At 29.8% G+C, this 20,433-nt stretch overlaps 1 protein-coding gene across 1 annotated transcript in view; it reads left to right on the top strand.

Moving 5' to 3' along the window:
• The window catches only part of LOC107437684 (protein madd-4), a gene marked incomplete in the record, with an annotated part of 287,088 nt that overhangs the window by 147,604 nt on the left and 119,051 nt on the right, over nt 1-20,433 (top strand). The window contains 1 exon segment of the mRNA XM_071184129.1: nt 1,321-1,476. Within this exon segment, the coding sequence (XP_071040230.1) occupies nt 1,321-1,476 (156 nt within the window).

The raw sequence follows: 20,433 nt of genomic DNA, 5'->3' as shown, positions 1-20,433 counted from the left end.
TATAAATGTAAATATGGTAATAGCCTAAATATAAAACATTAGTTCAAGCTATTCACATTACTCAATGTAAAAAATTAATAATCAAATTGCATGAAACTTTCTGCATTTTTGACGTAACCGTTTCCTGATATGCTCCAAGTGAACAATTCGTCAAACTGACGAAATAACTATCGTTACTTTTTCGAGGAAACGAATTTTATCAAAAGTATCACCACTTTAGTTTCGATCATCATTTCAGTATCGATCATTATTCCTCATATTTCATCATTTTAGTTTCCTACTTCATCATTTTAGTTTCATATTTCATCATTTTAGTTTCGTCATTCGACAAGGCTCTGAGACGATATTTCGAGTAAAGGAAACATTTTTGTAATACATTTGTGAGTTCACGTTTTGTCACAAATCACTTAATTTCGTGATGAAATGATTCTCAAAATTAACGAATACAGCTGAATAATCGTTAAAAGTGAGAATTTTATTTCTGACAGTATAGTTGCTGACGTGAACTGGTCTCTGTTTTTAAAGCAGAGGGTACGTTTCCTATTTTTTCAGTGGCACCATCTGTGGTCAAGAGTATGATTTGAGCCACAGACAAGTCACAGTCCGTTTATAGGACGGATCCATTAATACATCCATTATTTACAGATCGTAGTTTTGACCTGAACCAGAGAACGATCAATCTCCAATTCAGTACCCCCAGAAGTATTGATTTGTTACGGGAACATAGAGGACTTAATGACCAGGCAGATTTAACATGCACCAATTTTCATAAAGTAAAATTTACAATTGAAAACAGAATAGAATATATATTGGGAAAATACAGTGGAATTCAATTTAAAATAGAAAATGGTAGTAAAGTGAAGTGTCAAAGCTAAAAAATGCTGTCTAATACTTTTTAACTTTCTTTAAAAATAGAAAGCATAATCACTTTTTTTTCTTTTTAAATTTGAAATTTTTGAAAATTGGAATATTCGTGTTTCAAGCATACCAATTTTTAAATTATTATTCTCTCACAGTGGACTGATCGCAAGACAGTTCACAGTAGAAGCGGTCAGTGAGGATGGGTGACCACTTTAATCGGATTGCGAAGGGCTCGAGGGGGCGCTGTATTGATCCTTGTTATACAGATCTACTGTAAAGTGCTCGATTTAGTACGCTGGTTCTAAGGCTACTAAGCACAGGATCAAAAATCAAAATTGTAATGACGGGTTTTAGGATAATCCTCAGAAATGTTTCAGAATCAGGCGCCAATAGCCCATTGCGCATTTTAGCTTAAATTAAAGACAACTATTTCTGAAATTAATCATTCATTGTTTCCAGGTGGAAGAAGAAAGTGAGATAGGGTGGCAACCATGGAGTACATGGAGCACATGCTCGAGAAGTTGCAGTGGGGGTGTCACGTACCAGTTAAGAAAATGTCAAAACAAGGAGGGTTGCAAAGGAGAAGCAGCAAGATACAGAATTTGCAATATGCAGGTAAGTACTGAGAATTTTTATGCTAAGCATGACTGTAAAGCAAAGGTATAAAGAATTGATAATTATTATGACTATTAATTTAAAAAATATCACATTGGGAATTTTTTTTTCACCACTCTCTATGCAGATCAATATCGGGTTTAAAAAGAGTTTATTTAATACAGTATTCTTTTAAGGAGAATTTATTCAATGACTTTTCTTGAAATTTGTTTTAAAACATTTTTTGATTAGAATACATTTTGATTAAAGTCAAACATTCTATGAGCGCCGTTAGTCAAAACATCACTCACACCGTTTGTGGAGAACTGGGAGTCGTGAGTTCAATCCTAATAGCAAGCTAAACCGGCGAATATACACGCCATTACATGCACATTCAGTTTTTCGTGGCTGTATGCCCTTTCATTGGTTTTGGTTTGGAAGTGTAGAGGTAAGTTTGAAGGTTAGAGATAAAGTTGACAGCACAGGTGCTGTCATCTGTCTGAATATTTTTTATTTACTTTTTCTTCGTTATAATTTTATCACCCATTGGCAAAATGGGTCTTGGTTTGGATTTGATGGCGTTCACAAACTTCTCAACTGTGTCCAAGAGTAGTAGTAAACAGTGCGCATGCGCCGTCCTTGCATGCGTTGCTATGTCAACCGCTGCTGTTTTTCTTTTTATTTTCAATAATATTAATATTTCACTTATAATCACTTTTTATCTTTAATGTATTTACATGATAATAATTTAAAGTATTTTAAGTATTCTTTTTATTATTAAATTATAATTACTGCCTTGACTGTGATTTCGATTCAAATATGAATACTGAAGAAGGAAAAGTATTTTGTGACATCTTGAAACGCGTACATAGGCTGGATATGAAAATCAATCCGACGACTAACATCAATTGAGACAGTTTTTGCAACCCATGATTTGAAATGTTGTGGCGTTTAACGGAGTCTATCCAGAAAGAAAAAGGATTTGACCATTGGGTAACCAGTGATAGTAATAAGGTGATCACAACTTTTTTCTTGATTTTTTTTTTCTGTTTGTTTGCTAAAAACACACATTTTTACGCCCATTAGAATCATTTTATTGCTCCATTGTAAAAACATTTCATTTAATAAACCAGCATATTTTTTAGCTATGTATTTGCAATAATTTTTTTAAACAATTGTTTCTTTGTCAATTTGATGTCATTTTTTACACAATAACTGCACATCTGTATTTAAAAATAGTTTTAGTTTATCTCATCACCAAAAATGGTTGAAACTAGCATCAAAAATATTTTACATTGTATCGATTATAGTTTTAATGTTTATTAATTTAAGAATATGCTCTATTGAGAAGTTAAAAACGAAGAACTATCTTGGAAGTTAAAAATTAGAGTAAAATGTTCTAATTATAGAAAAATACAAATTAGTTTTAAAATAACTAGCAAAATGCATTGCTCTTTGAGAAGTTGATATCATGATGGATATAATTTCAAAAGTTACGTCTTTTTCAACCAAAATTTAGCTTTTCGAACTGAATTTTCTCCTTCATAGCACTTCATTGAACGTTTTAAGTGCAATAATAAATCCGTAAAAGTGTACGCCATCGGAATATTTCAATAGATTCTATTTAATTCTCGATTTTATTCTACAAGCCCACATTTCTCTTTAAATATACCAAATCCATCTGAACGAGAACTACTTCAAGATGAAAGAACTACATACATGTGTTCTATGCAGCCCAAAACCCCTGAGAGCAAAATTCTAACCGACTTTGTCTTTTGACGTTATTCTAGAGATAAAAAAAAGAAAAGAATTTTGAATAGAAACCGACTTCAAAAATAGAATGTCCTCCTTTTCAATGAAGATTAACCAATTACGCTTCAGCCAATCCCGTATCTCATTACCAGAAAGTCATAGTTCCCTCTCAACCAATTGAAACCTCGTTATTCAATTCAAATCAAAACCCTATGACTGCTCTTCAAAAACCTCTTTTACCAGGTACGACAAAACAATCTAGAACATACACTCTTCGTTAACGAATGAAATTTCGGAAAGATCTCCTGCTACAACAACCCAACCCTTTTCCCCTCAGGGCAGATCAACATAGATTGTCACCAAATCTATATCTCCAAGTATATCCAGACAAGTATATAGATATACTTCTGCAGAATACTCTCTCATAACTTGTAGTCATTATATCCTCTAAGATGGACCCTAGCAATAGGGGTACTTGAAAAGTTCGGTTTGCAACTCCTACCCCTCTGTTTGCGTGGGGGGTTGGCCATTAACAAACCTTCCTGGATTGTTACGACTCCGTGGGTGTTGAGTTTAAGAGGGTTCAGGTACAAATTAAATTTCATTTTATTTAAGATTCAATGGGATTTTAAACTTGTTATCGCGATATCTACTTGTGTTCATCGGTTATTAGTTTGATAGAATATCTGGAAATGTTTTAAATGGGAAGGTTAAGGGTATGCTTTAGCTACATTAATTGTTCGATTTATTTTATGTCCCTGGTGAAAATTGTTTTTGTTGAGTTGTTGAATTATATTTAATTTTTAACGAGGAATCGAAAGCCAGTAGTATTTTAAATTCTGTGTCAAAGAAAATGTGCTTAAGGGAGCTGCACTTGCTATATTTAAAATTATAGTTTTTTTAGCGACTGCTTTTTACAGATAATTTATAATAATATTTAATTCTTTTAGTTTTGCCACATTTAAATAAACCCCACTTTATGATTATTTTTCATTTTCAGCAGCAGCCCTGCAAACTGAACGACTTTCTTATAACTTTTTGTTTATGTTTATGTTTTTGATATCTTTTATACATATATCATGATACATATATCATGATACATATGTGTACAGATAGCGAATGATACATATATCATTCGCTGGAGTGTGCAAACACTCCTCGCAAGCAAACTAGGAGAATAAACATTGAACATAAATTAACATCTAATAAAACATGCGACATAAAAGCATTAAAAGATTATAAACATTTGAAACATTAGAGCTTTAAAAGCATTGAGAACATTAGAAGATAGAAAAAGTATTAAAAATACCACACCATAAGCATAAACAAATAGTTATTAGAAAGTCATTCAGTTTGCAGGGCTTGTAATAGCTCACGAGCCCTCCAATATCTACTTCACTTTATGTAAGAAATGATATATCTAAATTTTAAATATGTTGCTAGTTTTTTTGTATATTAAATTTTTATTGGTTTTCTTTAGAACTATATTTTCAATAATTATGTACAAAATTTAATAAAATAGACTAGATAGAATGAAAGAAAATTTTGCATCCATACTTTTTTGCATGTAAGTTTATAATTTAAACCGACAAATTTTACTTTGTATTGAAGAAAAAGTATTTTTCACTGATTTTAATTGTAGTAAATGTGAATTTCAAATTAGTATGGCAAAGAAAAACATAAAAATAATTAAACTTTATTATTTAGGAGGTTCAGAATAATGTTCAGATGTTTAAAAACAGCAATTTTAGAAATTTTTCCTACATTACTTTAGCAGATTAGATTCATAATTTTTTGTGTTATGCATACTTGGCATATCATTTATAAAATTACGAAACATTTAAATTTGAAATTAAATTTTCGAAATAAGATACTAGCATATTTGGAGCTATGTTTATTTTATTTATTATTTACTCTATTTATTTTATATTTCAAGCTGCCCTAATTTAATGTTAAAAAAATTAGAGAATTTGAATTTCATATTATATTCTAAATTATGTTCTGAAAAATAGTATTTTTTTTAAAAGTGCAACGACCTATTTTAAAGAGTGAATAATAACAAGACCCTTAATATTACCAAAAGAAAGTGCTAGAGGATTTTTTTCCAGGGTGAGTTGAAAATATCAAATATGTGTTCCAGAGGTCTAAAGCTTTTACTTTTAAAAATTATATAAAGCATCCTTCAAAAAAATGTTTATTAAAAGGGTAAAAATAATAAATAAAAAAGAAATTAGTAAACAAAAGGAATGAAAGTTTATGCCAAAGTGCTTGTTTTTGTTTTACGCCATTCGAGAGTGCTGGTTAAATTTTAGTTAAGCACAGTTAATATTAATAAAAGCAAACAATATTTACTCTAGTAAAGAATAGACGTTCCCAATTAGGCAGCGTCTCCCCCAAAGAGATAATTTCATAGTTTCAGGGGGTTCTGAGGGTAGTCTAAACATCTTTTTTTATTGAAAATCTTTCACAAGTTCTCTTAAAGGTAGGCAGCTTATGCAGTTTAAAAAAATGTATTCGTTTAAACCGGTTTAAAAGCATATAAGTTAAAGAAAAGCGTTTAAGATTAAAAAAAAAAGACTTATATTAAAAATTCTCTAGTTGAAATTTTCTTTAATAAAAAGGATTTTTTACACGTCTCTGCGTTGCCAGATATTTATGAATCAGATACATGCATATGTTTTATTTTATAACCGGCATTGAGCAGCTGATCCAAGTTAGATTTGTGAGTATAGAGCACCCCAAGTCAAAAGTTTTGATGGTTTTCCATTGATAGACTATATCATAATCTTTATGGTAACCATTAATAATTCCATCATGAACCATTATATTTTTTGATGGTAACTAACATAAGTAAATATCACCTCAATATAAGAATTCTGACTGATAATAATGGTCCAACTGATAATAATGGACTGATAATAATGGACTGATTTATAATGGTTCAACATAAGAGCAGCAACTTGTTTTAATAGTTTGTTCGTGTTGAACCATCACGAATTTCTATCATAGTATCTTAAAAATGAAATGTTGTACGGTCATGAACAACCCTCAACTTAAATTTAGGAATTCGGACTGATTTGTGATGATCCAACATAAAAAACAACCCAAATTGTTTTGATGGCATATTCTTCGGAACCAACAAGGAATTCCCATCAAACCGTCATGGAAATGAATAGTTGGAACCATCATGAATCTTCAAGGATTATCATGGATTGTTGGTCCAAGAGGGACAAACTTCTCTTGATGGTTAACCAACATAGTATTAAAGTAGCATTTTCCATCATGGAATGATGAAAGTTTGTTGGCATATCAAAAACCATAAAACCGTAATGGAGAATGTTGGATGATGGCGAGCATCAAATGATATTAGATAATCGTGAATCGCACTGAAACCAACATAAACCATCAAAATGTTTTGATGGGATCTTCAAGAAGTTTGACTTGAGACAGCATGTTTCTAATTGTGAACATTATACAGAATGCAAGGAAGCTTCTGGAACATGGACGCTTTCACTGGTTATTTTTTGAGAAAAGTAAATCCGCATTTGCGTTTTATGCATTTGAAAATCGTGAACCCTCTATCGATTTACCAGATGGGAAAAGTAGACTCTGAGGATTTGAACTCATAGGCAGACAAGCGCTATATTTCTTCTGCCATCAAGACTCAATATACTAGTGTTGGGGTAAAACGAGGAAAATTTCATTATTTTTCTAATAACAGTTAACTAATGAGTTAACCGAGTGAGTTAATGAGTTTTTAACTATTTTGAGGTGTCTACTCTCATCAAGCCCTACGTAGGCTTAAGCGTTAGAATTATCATTTTGAAATTACGTTTAAATAGCCAGCATCAGTCTATCCAATCAATTAAAAGTATGGAATTATCCAACATATAACAGTATCTAATTTATGGTTAGAAACATTTCTTTATCTTTACCGATTTAAAACCATTTACAACTAGTACATTTAAAAACTCGTAAATACAACACTATACGGTTTCGTAACCATTTAGAACTAGCATGGCAAATATTAAGTTTGCATTGCAACTTGGTTATGCTGTGCTTCTCGCAATGAGTTAAATTGTGGGTGAGCTGTGTTACACCAGGTGAACGATAGAATGTGATTTAATCAGCTTATTTAGATTATTTAGTGGAGCTATCTACCATGACAGATAGGAAATACAAGACTTTTTTGGGGAAAGCAGCTCTGTGGCTTTACCAACTATGCGTGAATGAGGGTTTCGTATTCCAAAAGTCCAGGCTCGAAGAAACGCAGGGCACTAGGAATTGTGTTAAAAGAATGGAGGAAATATTATGGTGCCATCATTGGAATTCGAACCCTTGTTCTGCTGGTTATAAAATTGATTTATTAGCCCTCTTTCATAAGGTGTTCACCACACACTTATTACTATAAGATTATTAGGCATCTAATCATGGAAAAAAAAACTCATGATCCTTATCATATGGCTTATATACCAGCTTTTGAGAATGTGAGCTCGATGCTCATTAGATGCGGGCCAAGTTGGCACTAGTAAAATTCTGGTCATTTAACCACTTTCGAGTAAAAAAAAAAACTGTCAAAACATGGGAGTTAACAGTTTGAAAGCCATTTTCTTGCAGTTATTTGACAGTTTGGGTTGAATATGGTGAAAGTAACAATTAAATAAATTGTTATTTAACCATTTCTTCCGAGAAATTTTTAACAGTGTTTGAGGTAATGACCATGACGGAAATAAAAATACAGCATACAGAATAAAAAAAAAACCCGCAAACTTTTTGAAATGAAAAAAAAGAGGAAAGAAACCGAAAGCTCAAAAATGAGTCATAATGTTTCAAAATTTTTCAAGTTTTAAAATAGTTAGCTACTCTCTTGAATTTATTAAAATTGAAATGGGGAACATTTCTTATTTTATCAAACCGGGAAATTTTTACTTCAGTTATTCAAATATCAATTAGTTTTATAGAATGAATGGGGGTGCTTGTAAATAAAAAATTACTCTAACGAATTCCTTTTATAATTTTAACCAATTTTTAACGTATTGCATTACGTATAAGTTTAAATGTTGACTTAACTGTACAATTAAAATTAACTTAATTGTAACACTGTTGTTGTCGTCAGTCATTAAGGCAGAGGGGGTGCGATTGCTCTTTCTTTCCAGTGGCGCCATCTATAGCCAAGTATTCGACTTTCGCCACACCCATACGTCACACCACATTCATTCATTCATCCACATATCATAATTTTGATCTGAATCTGAGAACATAAATCTTCAATTCAGTACCCACAGAGGTTAATTTGTTATGGGAACATGGATGACTTTGTGACCCGACAGATTTAACATGTATCAGTCACCATTTACTACACGGAGTCTTCGGAAGGCTGGATTCAAACTCCCGTTTTTACAAATATAAGTCCAGCGCCCTACCAATCCGATTATCCTGGCCCAAATTGTAACACTAAACTTAATGTATTATAACTCAAACTACTGTAAGTTCTTAGAATTCATTTAATTTAATTGCATTGTAATAAAATAAAATAAATTGTATTTTGTCATTGATAACAAATATTTTGCTTTGCAAAAATCTTCTTCTTTTTTATGTATTAATACGCGTGGTCATATAAACACAGGTTCCACAACCATTTTCTACCTCCATACGTCCTGCTCCTCTTCCTTTTTTTACTTTTTTTGTGTCAGATTCTTGCTCTTTAATTAATTTTATTTCTAAATATATCTTAAAATAATTAGCAATTATCTCAAAACAGGTTTAAAAGTAAAATATTTGATGCTTTTCCTTTTGATTATCAGTAATGTCAATTATCATGAGCTGTGTCAATTGTCTATTAAATCTATAATCATTGTTCCAGAATTTTCTAGAAGTGTAAAAGATTCAACTTTAAATCTTTAGTTTATAATTAAAGCTAAAAAATATCGTAACACTGTTTCAAAACCATGCAGAATGCTTCCAAATCTCGAATCCCGTCTTTAAAAATGAGCTCTTAAAATAATTAGTAAGTATCTTAAACTTATTATGACTATAACAAGCTTTGATAAACCTTTAAAAAGAAAGAATTATGCTCTTTACTTTTTAATTATTATTAATGTCAATTTTTATAATCTACGTCAATATTTAAATAAATCTCTTGATATTGTTTCGATAACCTTTAACAACATTTCAGAAATTTCATATGCGAAAAAAATAATATCTTAATTATTTACTTTCTTCAACTTATTATGAGTTTAAAAGACTTTAAAAATATATTTACATACCTTTTAAATGGAGAAACAACAACTTTGAAAAACTATTTTTAATCAGCTTTCTCTTTTAAAAATATTCGGATAAAAAACATTTTTAACTCAAAATATAAAACATTTCTCAAATCTTAAATCCGAAATAAAAGGATTATTGATATTACTTTCTTATTATTTTACGAAACATGAAATAGGATTATTTCTCTAGTTCTCGCAACAATAAATATACTAATTTTTATTTTTTCAGAACTCTAAAGATTAAACATCCATTAAAAATTAAATAAATTAAAGAAGGGTTCACTGATACATAGTTAATGATTTATAATTAGCGCACTTTATTTTTTAATATGATTTGCTTCTTTGTAAATTTAATTATAATATTTAGTTTCAATGTTGTATGGAAAACATAAATGTGCTATTCACAGTAAAAAAAACAATAATATTTACTGTTTAATTGAAGTTAAAACTTTAATTTCGCGCATTTTTCAAGGTTAATTAAATTTACAGGGAAAGTAATAAAAATATTATCTGTTCTAAATTCAGAGTAGTTAAGCGGTTAAACGAATTAGTATTTTTAAAGAAAATAATCAGACTAATTTCTTTACTAGCTGTACTTACATTTACTAGGAAAAATAATGTAATTAATGTAATTTTATCAAACCCAAACTAAATTTTTATTGGCATATATCAAGTAGAAAAACAAGTTCGAGAATAATTATAGATTTTATGAAGTCTAATATTACACTTACATAGCTTATTTTAAGAATTATATATATTGAATAGTGTAAGAAATATGTTTTATTTAAATCAAATTCTTGTTTAAGGGAGGAAAAAATATTATAAAATATTGACGAATCATTAACGAGAAGGGCGAGATTTTAAATATCAAAATCAGCTTAGTTGACGGAAATAACTGATAAGCGGGGAAATGCAATTGCTAAAAACAGTTAAGTTTGATAACGTTATTAAGAAAGCTTCGATGTTTTTAATTTTGACCGTGAGACGGGGTGGGTAAGGGGATAGAGCCCCCAATGAGGTGACCAAGTTCGATTCCCAGCGGTGGCTGGTAGCTACAAATTCTGCACCCGGATTGCACTGACCATAGTGCTGACGTAAAATATCCTCAGTGTTAGATGGATCATGGGTTAGAATCCATTTGCCTTCTGTCTAACAGTGGGATGTTATCGTGGTTTTCCTCTTCACGTAACGCAAATGTGGGTCAGTTCTGTCAAAATGTCATCCGTCCCAGGCTGGTTTGTTCAAGGGCTTGATTCAGGAGTTTCTTGTCTTCTGGTTTGAGTTGATGAGTGCAAGGCTACGGAGTTGATAGACGCAAGCTCAAAATTAGGTCGGTTGCTCAATACTGATTTTTAAATAAAAATAAAATCTTGCCTGTTTGGTCAGTCGACGGGTGTTAATAGCGATTTTTTCTTCGTTTTTATAATAATTAGTTATATACTCTTCATTTTAACAGGTATTACTTAAATGCTTAACTTGAACGAAAACTAGATGCAATTTAACGTTTTATTAACGTTTCAACAAATTTATAAAAATTATAGCTCATCGTTAGTATGGTTTAAGGTTGAGCTCTTTTTTTTCTGAAATAGCACTTTTTCTTGATCACATAAGCAAAATAAACGAGAAAACATTGCAGCCAATGACATATTTACAAATTTTCAAAGTAATCATTTCTGTTTTTAATTCAGAGCTGGAAACTTATCGCAAAATGTTTGTTAAGTTCCGCAACTCACCTAGGGATAATTTATCCCAAATTTTTTTTGGAATGCCTAATTTTTACGAGGCTTATTACAAAACTTCTAATCTAAGGAGAACAAAACTGGAACATTTAATTCATTCGAGTCTGGTGAAGTGACCATTCTTGTGGCGCAAATGAGTCCAGAAAATATGCTTTGCTCCACAATTGTAAGCCTTTAGTTTTCTGTACTGGATTAGAATCATATTTGAAGGTAAATTACCGTACTGTATGAAAAATTAACTTACTTTATGGTGTCTGGAAAATATGCCTTGCACCACAATTGTAAGCTTTTAGTTTTCTGTGCTGGATTAGAATCTTATTTGAAGGTAAATTACCGTACTGTATGAAAAATTAACGTACTTTATGGTGTCTGGAAAATATGCCTTGTACCACAATTGTAAGTTTTTACTTTTCTGTGCTGGATTAGAATCTTATTTGATGGTAAACTATCGTAATACATGAAAAATTAACTTACTTTAAGGTGCCTGGAAAATATGCCTCGCACCACAATTGTAAGCTTTTAGTTTTCTGTGCTGGATTAGAATCTTATTTGAAGGTAAACTGTACTGAATAAAAAATTAACGTATTTTATGGCAACGAAATTTCTAATAAAAAAGCATAATTCGGGTAATTAAACCAAACTATATGGTATTTAAGTCATTCATATGGCAATAATTTACCGGAAACTTCACATTTTCATAACTACATATTTAGCATTTAACTATACAATTACACATTTAACGCTGTAAAAATACAAAGCTTAAAAGTAAATTTAACCGAATAAATGCCATGTTCAAGGTATCATGATAAAATATCAAATTTCACCACATTAACCACATTTGAACGTACATTATAAATCTATATTTTATTGTCAATTTCACCAAAATCATTACCAAAGCGGTTCGGTAAAAATTAAAGGGATTTTTGATCTTCCAACAGTGCCAGAAACGAGGTAATTATTACCATGTTCTGGTAGTTTTCACCAAACTTTTTTTTCTCTGTGAGAATGAGTTCGTTTTGTTTTGAGATGGAAATATTTGGATTTAAAATTTCAGTTGGTTTTAAACTTTTAGTTGGTTTAAGTTATTTCTGATTCCTGCAAATTTAAAATGAAAAAAAAAATATATATATATAATAAAAAATAAAATATATATATAATAAAAAATAAAATAAAAATGAAATGAAGTTAAATAAAAACCATCGAATTGACTTAAAATAATATGACATACAACAATTACTAAACAAATAAATAAATTTTTATTAGATCAATTAATCATATCATCGATCAATAGCATCGATCTATTTCATTTTTATTGATTACGAACTAATTACTATATCAATAAACAAATTAATTTGCTTATTATTACGCATCCATATGTTTCACAAAAGCATCTAATTACTTTAATGATGTTGTTTCCCGAAATCTCGTAATTATTGTTCTTTATTGTAATAATAATCCTCCTTTTTACGAACGTATCTTTACAATTTCTTTCTGACTTTTTTCCTTGAACTTTTTAAACTCTTCAAACTTATTATTTAGTTTTGAATAAAACCTCACGAGTGCGTGCTGTTCTACATAAGAGCAGTCTGCAAATCCTAATTATCTTTAGAAACCTTTGAAATGAAAGGTTCGCGAATTAAGATAATCGGAGATTTTTTTAAAGCATTTGAGTAAATGAGCTTGAGCGATATGGTCGAAGAATTTTCTAAGCATTTGCGATATCTCAAAGAATTTATACACTGAATAATTAAGTTTTTTTTCCTTCAGAAATTTAAATCTTTCATTTTTATTAAATTTGTCATGTACGCAAGGTTTGGAACTTTCGGAGTTTTACTCATACTATTTCTTAATTAAGAAATTGAAAAGTAGTGATTCGAATATTTTAATTCGATTTAATTAATAATTATATTAACTATTAAGAGCGATTGCAATTTTTTTGCAGTTTAATAATAGTTCTTCGCGTCTATTGTGAAAATTAAAGTTCAGCAAATCATTCCTGAGTTATTTTAGTTTTGTAAATATTTATAAACTTACATAACACTTGCTTAAGGTTTAGTTCAATTTTCGCAACGTTTTGAATAAAAAAAATGAGTTTAAATTACCTTCTATTTTATTTATTTTAGTACTCTTTTTGATATTTTAAAAGCACTTGATTTATATATATATANATATATATATATATGTTATTTTAAGATGAAATATGCAATAAAATAAATAAGTTATTACCTCAAAAGAGAACTAAAGTACCAGCACAGCAGAAAAAGACCAACATCAACCAAGAATAACAAAATAAATAACAAACTACATATCTTGTAAAAGCACCCCCAGGTCCTCCGTCGACCACCTCAAACCATGGCTGCTGTAGATCCCTTGCCTGCAGTTAGCCCATCCGTCAGCCTTATTATCCGACTTATTATGCAGGAAAAGGTTTGTAATTTAATTAGCCAAATTACGTTAATTTTCATGTATTGTAATTTAATTAGCCAAAAAAGATATCCTAAGTATTACTGGCTAATTACGAGGAATTTTTATAGCATAGATTGTTCCTATTCGAAAGATTTTTTTTGTTTATTTCTCTCTATTTTTGGAAATATGTTGGCAAATTGAAATAGTTTAATATAGAGGCTAATTAAAAAATAGTGCAAATTACTGATTCCCCCAATTTAAAATTCAAACTAGTCCAATCAAATAATCCAACAATCAAACTAGTCCCTCACAATTTATTTATTGCATATATTTATTTAGTTAATTTACTAATAAGAGGGTCCATGATAATTGAAGTCGTTATTGATTGAAAGCATACAAAATTTAAACCAATTCATTGAAAATATCTGGCTAAAAATTGATTGCTCCGTATGACTTTAAATAAAAATCTATGTCTGCAAAACCGTATGCACATGCCGAATTGATAATCATCTTTAAAAATAAATTACGAAGAACTAAATGTTTGATCTAAATCTAAATGCAAATACATGATACAAATCTGAGTTTTGGATCCCACCTAATTATGTTGTGTATCAATGTTTTGCGAATTAGGTCGAATTTTCAGAGTACAACGAAATAAATATTTATGTAAGGGAGAAATTGCTTATCATCTGTGCCTTGTGGGGGGTGAAAATCTGGAATATTGTGCCTTAAACGCCTGTCATATCCGACTGAATTTGATGGAATGCAAATCTTATCACTACATGTATTGATGTCCGGAAATAGAGGTATTTTGGGAAATTCACTGTCACTACTCTGACGGTATTGAAATTAATCCAATTACGATTTCTATCAAGGTTTTAACTCTTTAGCATAAACACGTTGCTTGGAATAGACTGAGTTACAAATTAATTTTAGGCTCGAAATCTTGTAATTTGTGACGGATTATTTTTTAGTTGACAAGAAAATGAATTGTGTAAGTGATTTATAAAATGTTTGAATAAAAGAGAGTTATATTCCTCATTATAATTGAAATTTTAGTAAAATATATAGTATACATTTGATTAGTTTAAAACTTACTCATGCAGAGTATGCAATTAAGAGGTCTTAAGGCAATACATAAATTCGGCAGTGAAAAGCTGCAGTTTTCAAATTGTTTAGGATTGCGTTTTGGGAGGGAGGAGGCATCACAATTTTCAATTAATGCGATGTTCCTTTGTCCTGTGCTACCATCTAGTGTCCATTCTAAGAACCTATTCAGTACATATTTTGAAATACTAGTACAGAAAAGCTTGATATATAAATTTAGCACATAAAAAAGATTCAGCTTAATACTATTTTGCCTCAAAATTTTAACATTATATAGATTATACGCATAAACCGTAGTTGAACGCCGACCCAATTGTGGGTTCACGACTATCAATGTTCAACTCCGTAGTCTTGTAATTTTAAGCCCAGCTCAGAAGAAAGGGAACTTCTGGGTCAAGTATTGGGAAAAATGTACTTTCGTGAAGGACTTTTTAATGGAACCAACCCGCATTTACGTTAAATGAGGGTAAAAACCAGGAAATTCTCTCATGGTTAGCCTGATGGCAAGGGAATTCTAACCCGTGATCCGTCTACCACTGAGGATATTTTTCATCTGATTTTTAAATCGATCAGCCGTCGCTTGGATTCGAACTTGGGTTCACCTCATTGGGAAGTGAACGCTTCCACAACGCAACCCTCGACTACATGTATAAATGATGATTACTCGTACTCAAGATTACAATAATTAAAATGTAAAACAAAAGAAGAAGAAAAGTATTACACTAACTTATGCATTATGTATTATAGTGAGCGCGAATTTTAAAATGCATTAATATTTGGAAATTGTAATTTTACGAAATTCACTGTGCTGACTGTACGGAAATACTGTATCAAGATTTCCATCAAAATTGCAGCTTTTTAATGTACACGTCTCACATTGTTAAATGCTAACACGTTTCTTAATCATGTTGTTTACTATTGAACGATTTACAATTTAATTTAAATCTCAATGCTTCATAATTTGTAATTTATAATTTTTAAATGGAATTGGAAGTGAATTATAAAAATTTACTTATAAATTAATTATTGAAAAAGAGTACTTTCCTTTTTCTTTAATAATATCTTTGATTTATTTTGAGTTTACTTTTTGAACTTTATTTTGAACAGATTCTAAGAAATGTAACTGGAAAGCTTTTTGAAATATAAAAATAATCTACATTTTTTAAGAAATAGTTTTTTCCTTTTTGAAAAAACGCCTCGATTTTTGTGCATGCAATAAAGAGCTTTTGTGTATTGTTGGGCTATTTTAAGGGAATTTCGAGAACTTGTTTAATACCTATCTTGAAATAACACTAGGTAGTAATTTAATGAAAAAAATAACTGTTTCAAAAAAGTATAATCTGTTACTACATTGCCCCGATACACTTAATTGATTACATGCATTCAAGAATTAATAATTTTAGGCAAACAAGATCGCAATTGCATTCAAGATAAAGCGTGATTATAATTTTTTGTAATCGTAGATCATTGCTGCTAGTAATCGTTTCGAATAATTATTGCTGGTAAATATGATTATAATTTTAATCTGTCATGTTTTGATAAATTATGGCTGTAATATTGTGCCGTGATTTATTTTTAATAATAGTAAAAAGAGAAGAGTGAGTGAGTCTGTCTGTCTGTCTGTCTGTCTGTGTCTCTCTCCTATAACTGCTAGGATTCTGAAATTTGGATCTTGGGTGTGGAGGAAAGTTTTAGACATTATTTTCAAAAATCTGTGCAAAATTCTAATTTACCTGTTTGGGTAGAACGTACGAAAAAAATGAATTTATCTCATAGGATAAGCATTGCGCACCACTGTAATTAAAACCGCTGACACTATCTTTTAAACTACATAACAGCATTCGTGATATTTTCTAGCTTTTAGCTCTGTGTGAGCAAAAAAGTGTTTCAATGAGAGTTTACAGCCCTTTCTTTAATAATTAATTAGTTTTTAATTTCTTATATCACGTAAGCACAAGTTGAATAAGCGTGGATATCATGGAAGGGGGGGGGGCAACGTTACCGAAATATTATTTTGATAATCGTTTGTAACTATGAGTATTTGTTTTTAATTGTGCCCTTAAAACGAGTTTCCCTAAAGCCAAATTACGCGAAATCAACGGTGATTGAAACAAAAAATGCTAAGTTGTATTCTAAAGTTATATTGAAGTTAATTGTAAATGCTAAGTTATATTTTATAGTTATATTAAAGTTAATTATAAATGCTAAGTTATATTCTAAAGTTATATTAAAGTTAATTATAAATGCTAAGTTATATTCTAAAATCATTTCATTGGGAAAATTGATGAATGTGATAGAGCTTGGCAATCCTGAATCATAAATTCATTATTTGGGGGGGGGGAGGTGAATGATGCTGAATCTAATAAACCTTTTTTTTCTTTATTTGTTTAATATTATTACTTAATTAATTTATTTATTTATTAATTTTTTTTGATGAGTTGATTTTCTCAGAAAGCATTTTGCTTAGTCCATTGCTTAGTCTAATGAGGTAAGGGCAACAATTATTAATGAAAAGAAATTGGAATTTTAACTGTGTTTATAAAAGCCTCTAGATTTTTTGCATGATTGCATCGTGTTAATTAATCATTGTTTGTTTGCAATTTTTGTTTGCATTGTTTGCTTCCAATTTTTTATTTTTACCGTGTATGAGGAATAGATATTAGGATCCCAGTAATATATTATACAGTGCGGCATGGAACAGTAACATGAAGTGCAGTACAGTGCGCAAAATAAAGTAACAGACAACTCTGAATTACTTTTTATCTAATGATTGGATTTTCATACCGTAAAACTAAATTTTAATGGTCCGAGAGAGTGACCTCAAATATGCTAATTATACAGAGCAAACGATATTTAAATTTACGAAATCAGACACAGAAACGTACTTTCTCCGAATAAACATACCTAATTTTCGTTAGAATCAAATTTCTGATCCGCAAAATATAGGAGGTAGTTGCAATCTGGGTAATATGGTCCCAATAGTTTGATCAAGAAAGCGGTCCTAAGTTTGGACCCCCTAATGTTAATTTTACTTTTTGCATATTTCACCATATCTCTAGAAATTTCTAAAAGAAGTGAAAAGTTTTCCCTCGCCATTATAAAATTCGTTTATCCAAAGATAATCCCATGAAAAAAATAATTTTTTGTAAATATTAATTATTTTTTATTAATTTATTTAAAAATAATCGAAAATTTTTTTAATTGTTAAGTAAACAATTTTTACATCATTTCAAAGAATGCGATTTTGAATAACAAAATACAAAATTTGAACGAAATCAGTTGAACAGTTCCTGAGAATTTGAAAAAAATCGCGCTTTTAAAATTTTGATTTTGCTCAATGCAATTGATTTTGCTTTTGCAAATTTGGATTTTGCTCAAAATTAGTATTCTACCATTTGAAATTGCATTCTTTAAAATAATAAATTTGTATGCGTATAATTGAAGATGTGAATTGTGATGTAAAAATGTGTATGCTTTACAACTCAAAATTCTTTTTCGATTGTCATTTAAAATAATAAAATATAAAAAATACTTACTAAAAGTCAATTTTTGCATGGAATTTTCTTAGGATAAACGAATTTTATAATTTTGAGGAAACATTTTTCAATTCGCTTAAGAATTTCTCGAGATATTTTAAATTACGCAAGAAGTAAAACTAACCATAAGGGGTCCAAACTTTGGACCACTCTGATGACCAAACTATTAGGACCATATTTATCATATTGCGTCTGCTCCCTACATTTTTTTTTGGGGGGGGGGGAGAAATCCAAATCCGTCGAGAAAGGGGGATGTTTATTCAGAGAAAGTGAGTTTTGTTGTCTGATGTAACTTAAAATATCGTGTTTACTAATTAATTCGCATATTCGTATACCCTCACCAATAAGATTGAGTCCGAGAACGTGAAGATTTGATCATTAGATCAAAAGTTATTCAGGTGGTTCGTTTATTTTTGCACACTGTAAAATCTTTAGCTAGTGGAAATCTTAAGTTTAAAACCTTCATGCACTAAATATTAGGAGGGAAAATTAATGCTATTCTTTAAAATAATAAAGTTTTAATATCAATTAGGTATTTTAACAAAAAATTAAACACATTATGCAAATATTTAAAATATAAATAGGGGGAAATATTGTGAGGCTAAAATGAAAGACGCTTGTACTTATTTTGAAATTAAAAAAATAGTAATTTAATATTTTTTTTAAAAAAATTGCTTGGTTTTCGGATTAAAAGAAATTTAAGACACGGTCTTAACCGCATTAAAATTTTATACTCAAGTAATTATCGGCCTGAAAATATTATAAATATGTTTATGCTAGAGATTGATCTGTGCCTAAACAAAAAGAATTTGTTTAGAATCTTGAAAATAAAATATATTTGTGTGGAAAAGTTTATTCATTTCATTTGCAACCTCTGAAATTATTAAAATTTATGCTATAATAGTTGATGTTTTAGTAGTTGAATTTACAAATTATGTATACTGCATACTTCATTCTTTAAAATATGTTTTAATTTTTAAATAAAATAGATTTTAACAAAAGAAAATAGTTTATCCTTAATTCTTTTCGAAGAATAATGTCTGCATAACTTTTTTTTAAATTTGTATTTTGTATCAAAGATGTTAGATTCACCTGTTGGGAATTGTAAATTTTTATCTGTTATTCTGGCTGGTATTAACACATTAATCTTAAAAAAATGTATTATAACTAGAAGAGAATTTTGTAAAGGAAGTCTGGTCTTACTCTATTATAATGGATAAGAAAAACAGTGTTTCTTTTACTGATAATTTAATCCTGTTTGCGGTAGTCTCAAATTATAAAAGAAATTAAGTTTATGTAATTGAATAATTCTTTTCTGTCTTGGAGAAATTATAAATTGCTAGAATATGCATAAAAGTAATCTTGTGAAATATACAATTAATTGTATTTGTTTAAACAAATTCCCAGACTGAGTCTAAGGGTTACAATAGTTTCTAAGGGTCTAACAATAGTTTTCCTATTTGAAAAGTTACTGAAAGTTTTCATAAAAAACTATCTGTTAATAATTTTAAACAACATATTTTTTTAACGTGTTGAAATAAATATGTAGTTAAAAGATTATACTATAATATAACTTAATAATAATAATAATAATAATAACTTAAAACTGACTATGTATTCATAGATTCGAGAGGAAAATTGAAAGCTTGAGTCACAATGTATAATGCGCGAAATTAAATGTAAGCGCCTGAATTGAGTTTTGATCTTATGATTGGATTTTCAGGCACCAAGACGCAATTTCAAAGAAAGTGCTTTTGGATTTCTAACCTTATTGAGTTTAGTCGTAATCTACATTAAAAACAAATTTTTGATCAAAACTAGCAGAATCGGTAAAATTTACCGTTTTCTGGTTCGATGGGAACACCAAAAAGTTGGTAATTTTTACCGAGGGTAACGATTTTGGTAAATTTAGCAATAAAATATTGTTCTATAATCTGCGTTAAAATTTGGTAAGTGTGGTAAAATTTGATATCTTTATTCTTGATACCTTAGAGTATGGCATAGAAACCATTTATTCGGTTAAATTTACTTTCTAGTTTTATGTTTGTCTGTTATGTCTAAATGTGCGGTAATAAGAACTGTAAAATTAAAGGCCGAAATTATAAGTAAACCGTTACCATATGAACTGAAATATTACCAACCGAGTAATAAATACCGTATATTGTTACCAAA

This window comes from Parasteatoda tepidariorum, chromosome 8 (assembly GCF_043381705.1).
Source record: "Parasteatoda tepidariorum isolate YZ-2023 chromosome 8, CAS_Ptep_4.0, whole genome shotgun sequence".
NCBI classification, from domain to species: Eukaryota; Metazoa; Arthropoda; class Arachnida; order Araneae; family Theridiidae; genus Parasteatoda; species Parasteatoda tepidariorum.
This window is presented reverse-complemented; position numbering and strand designations above follow the sequence as displayed.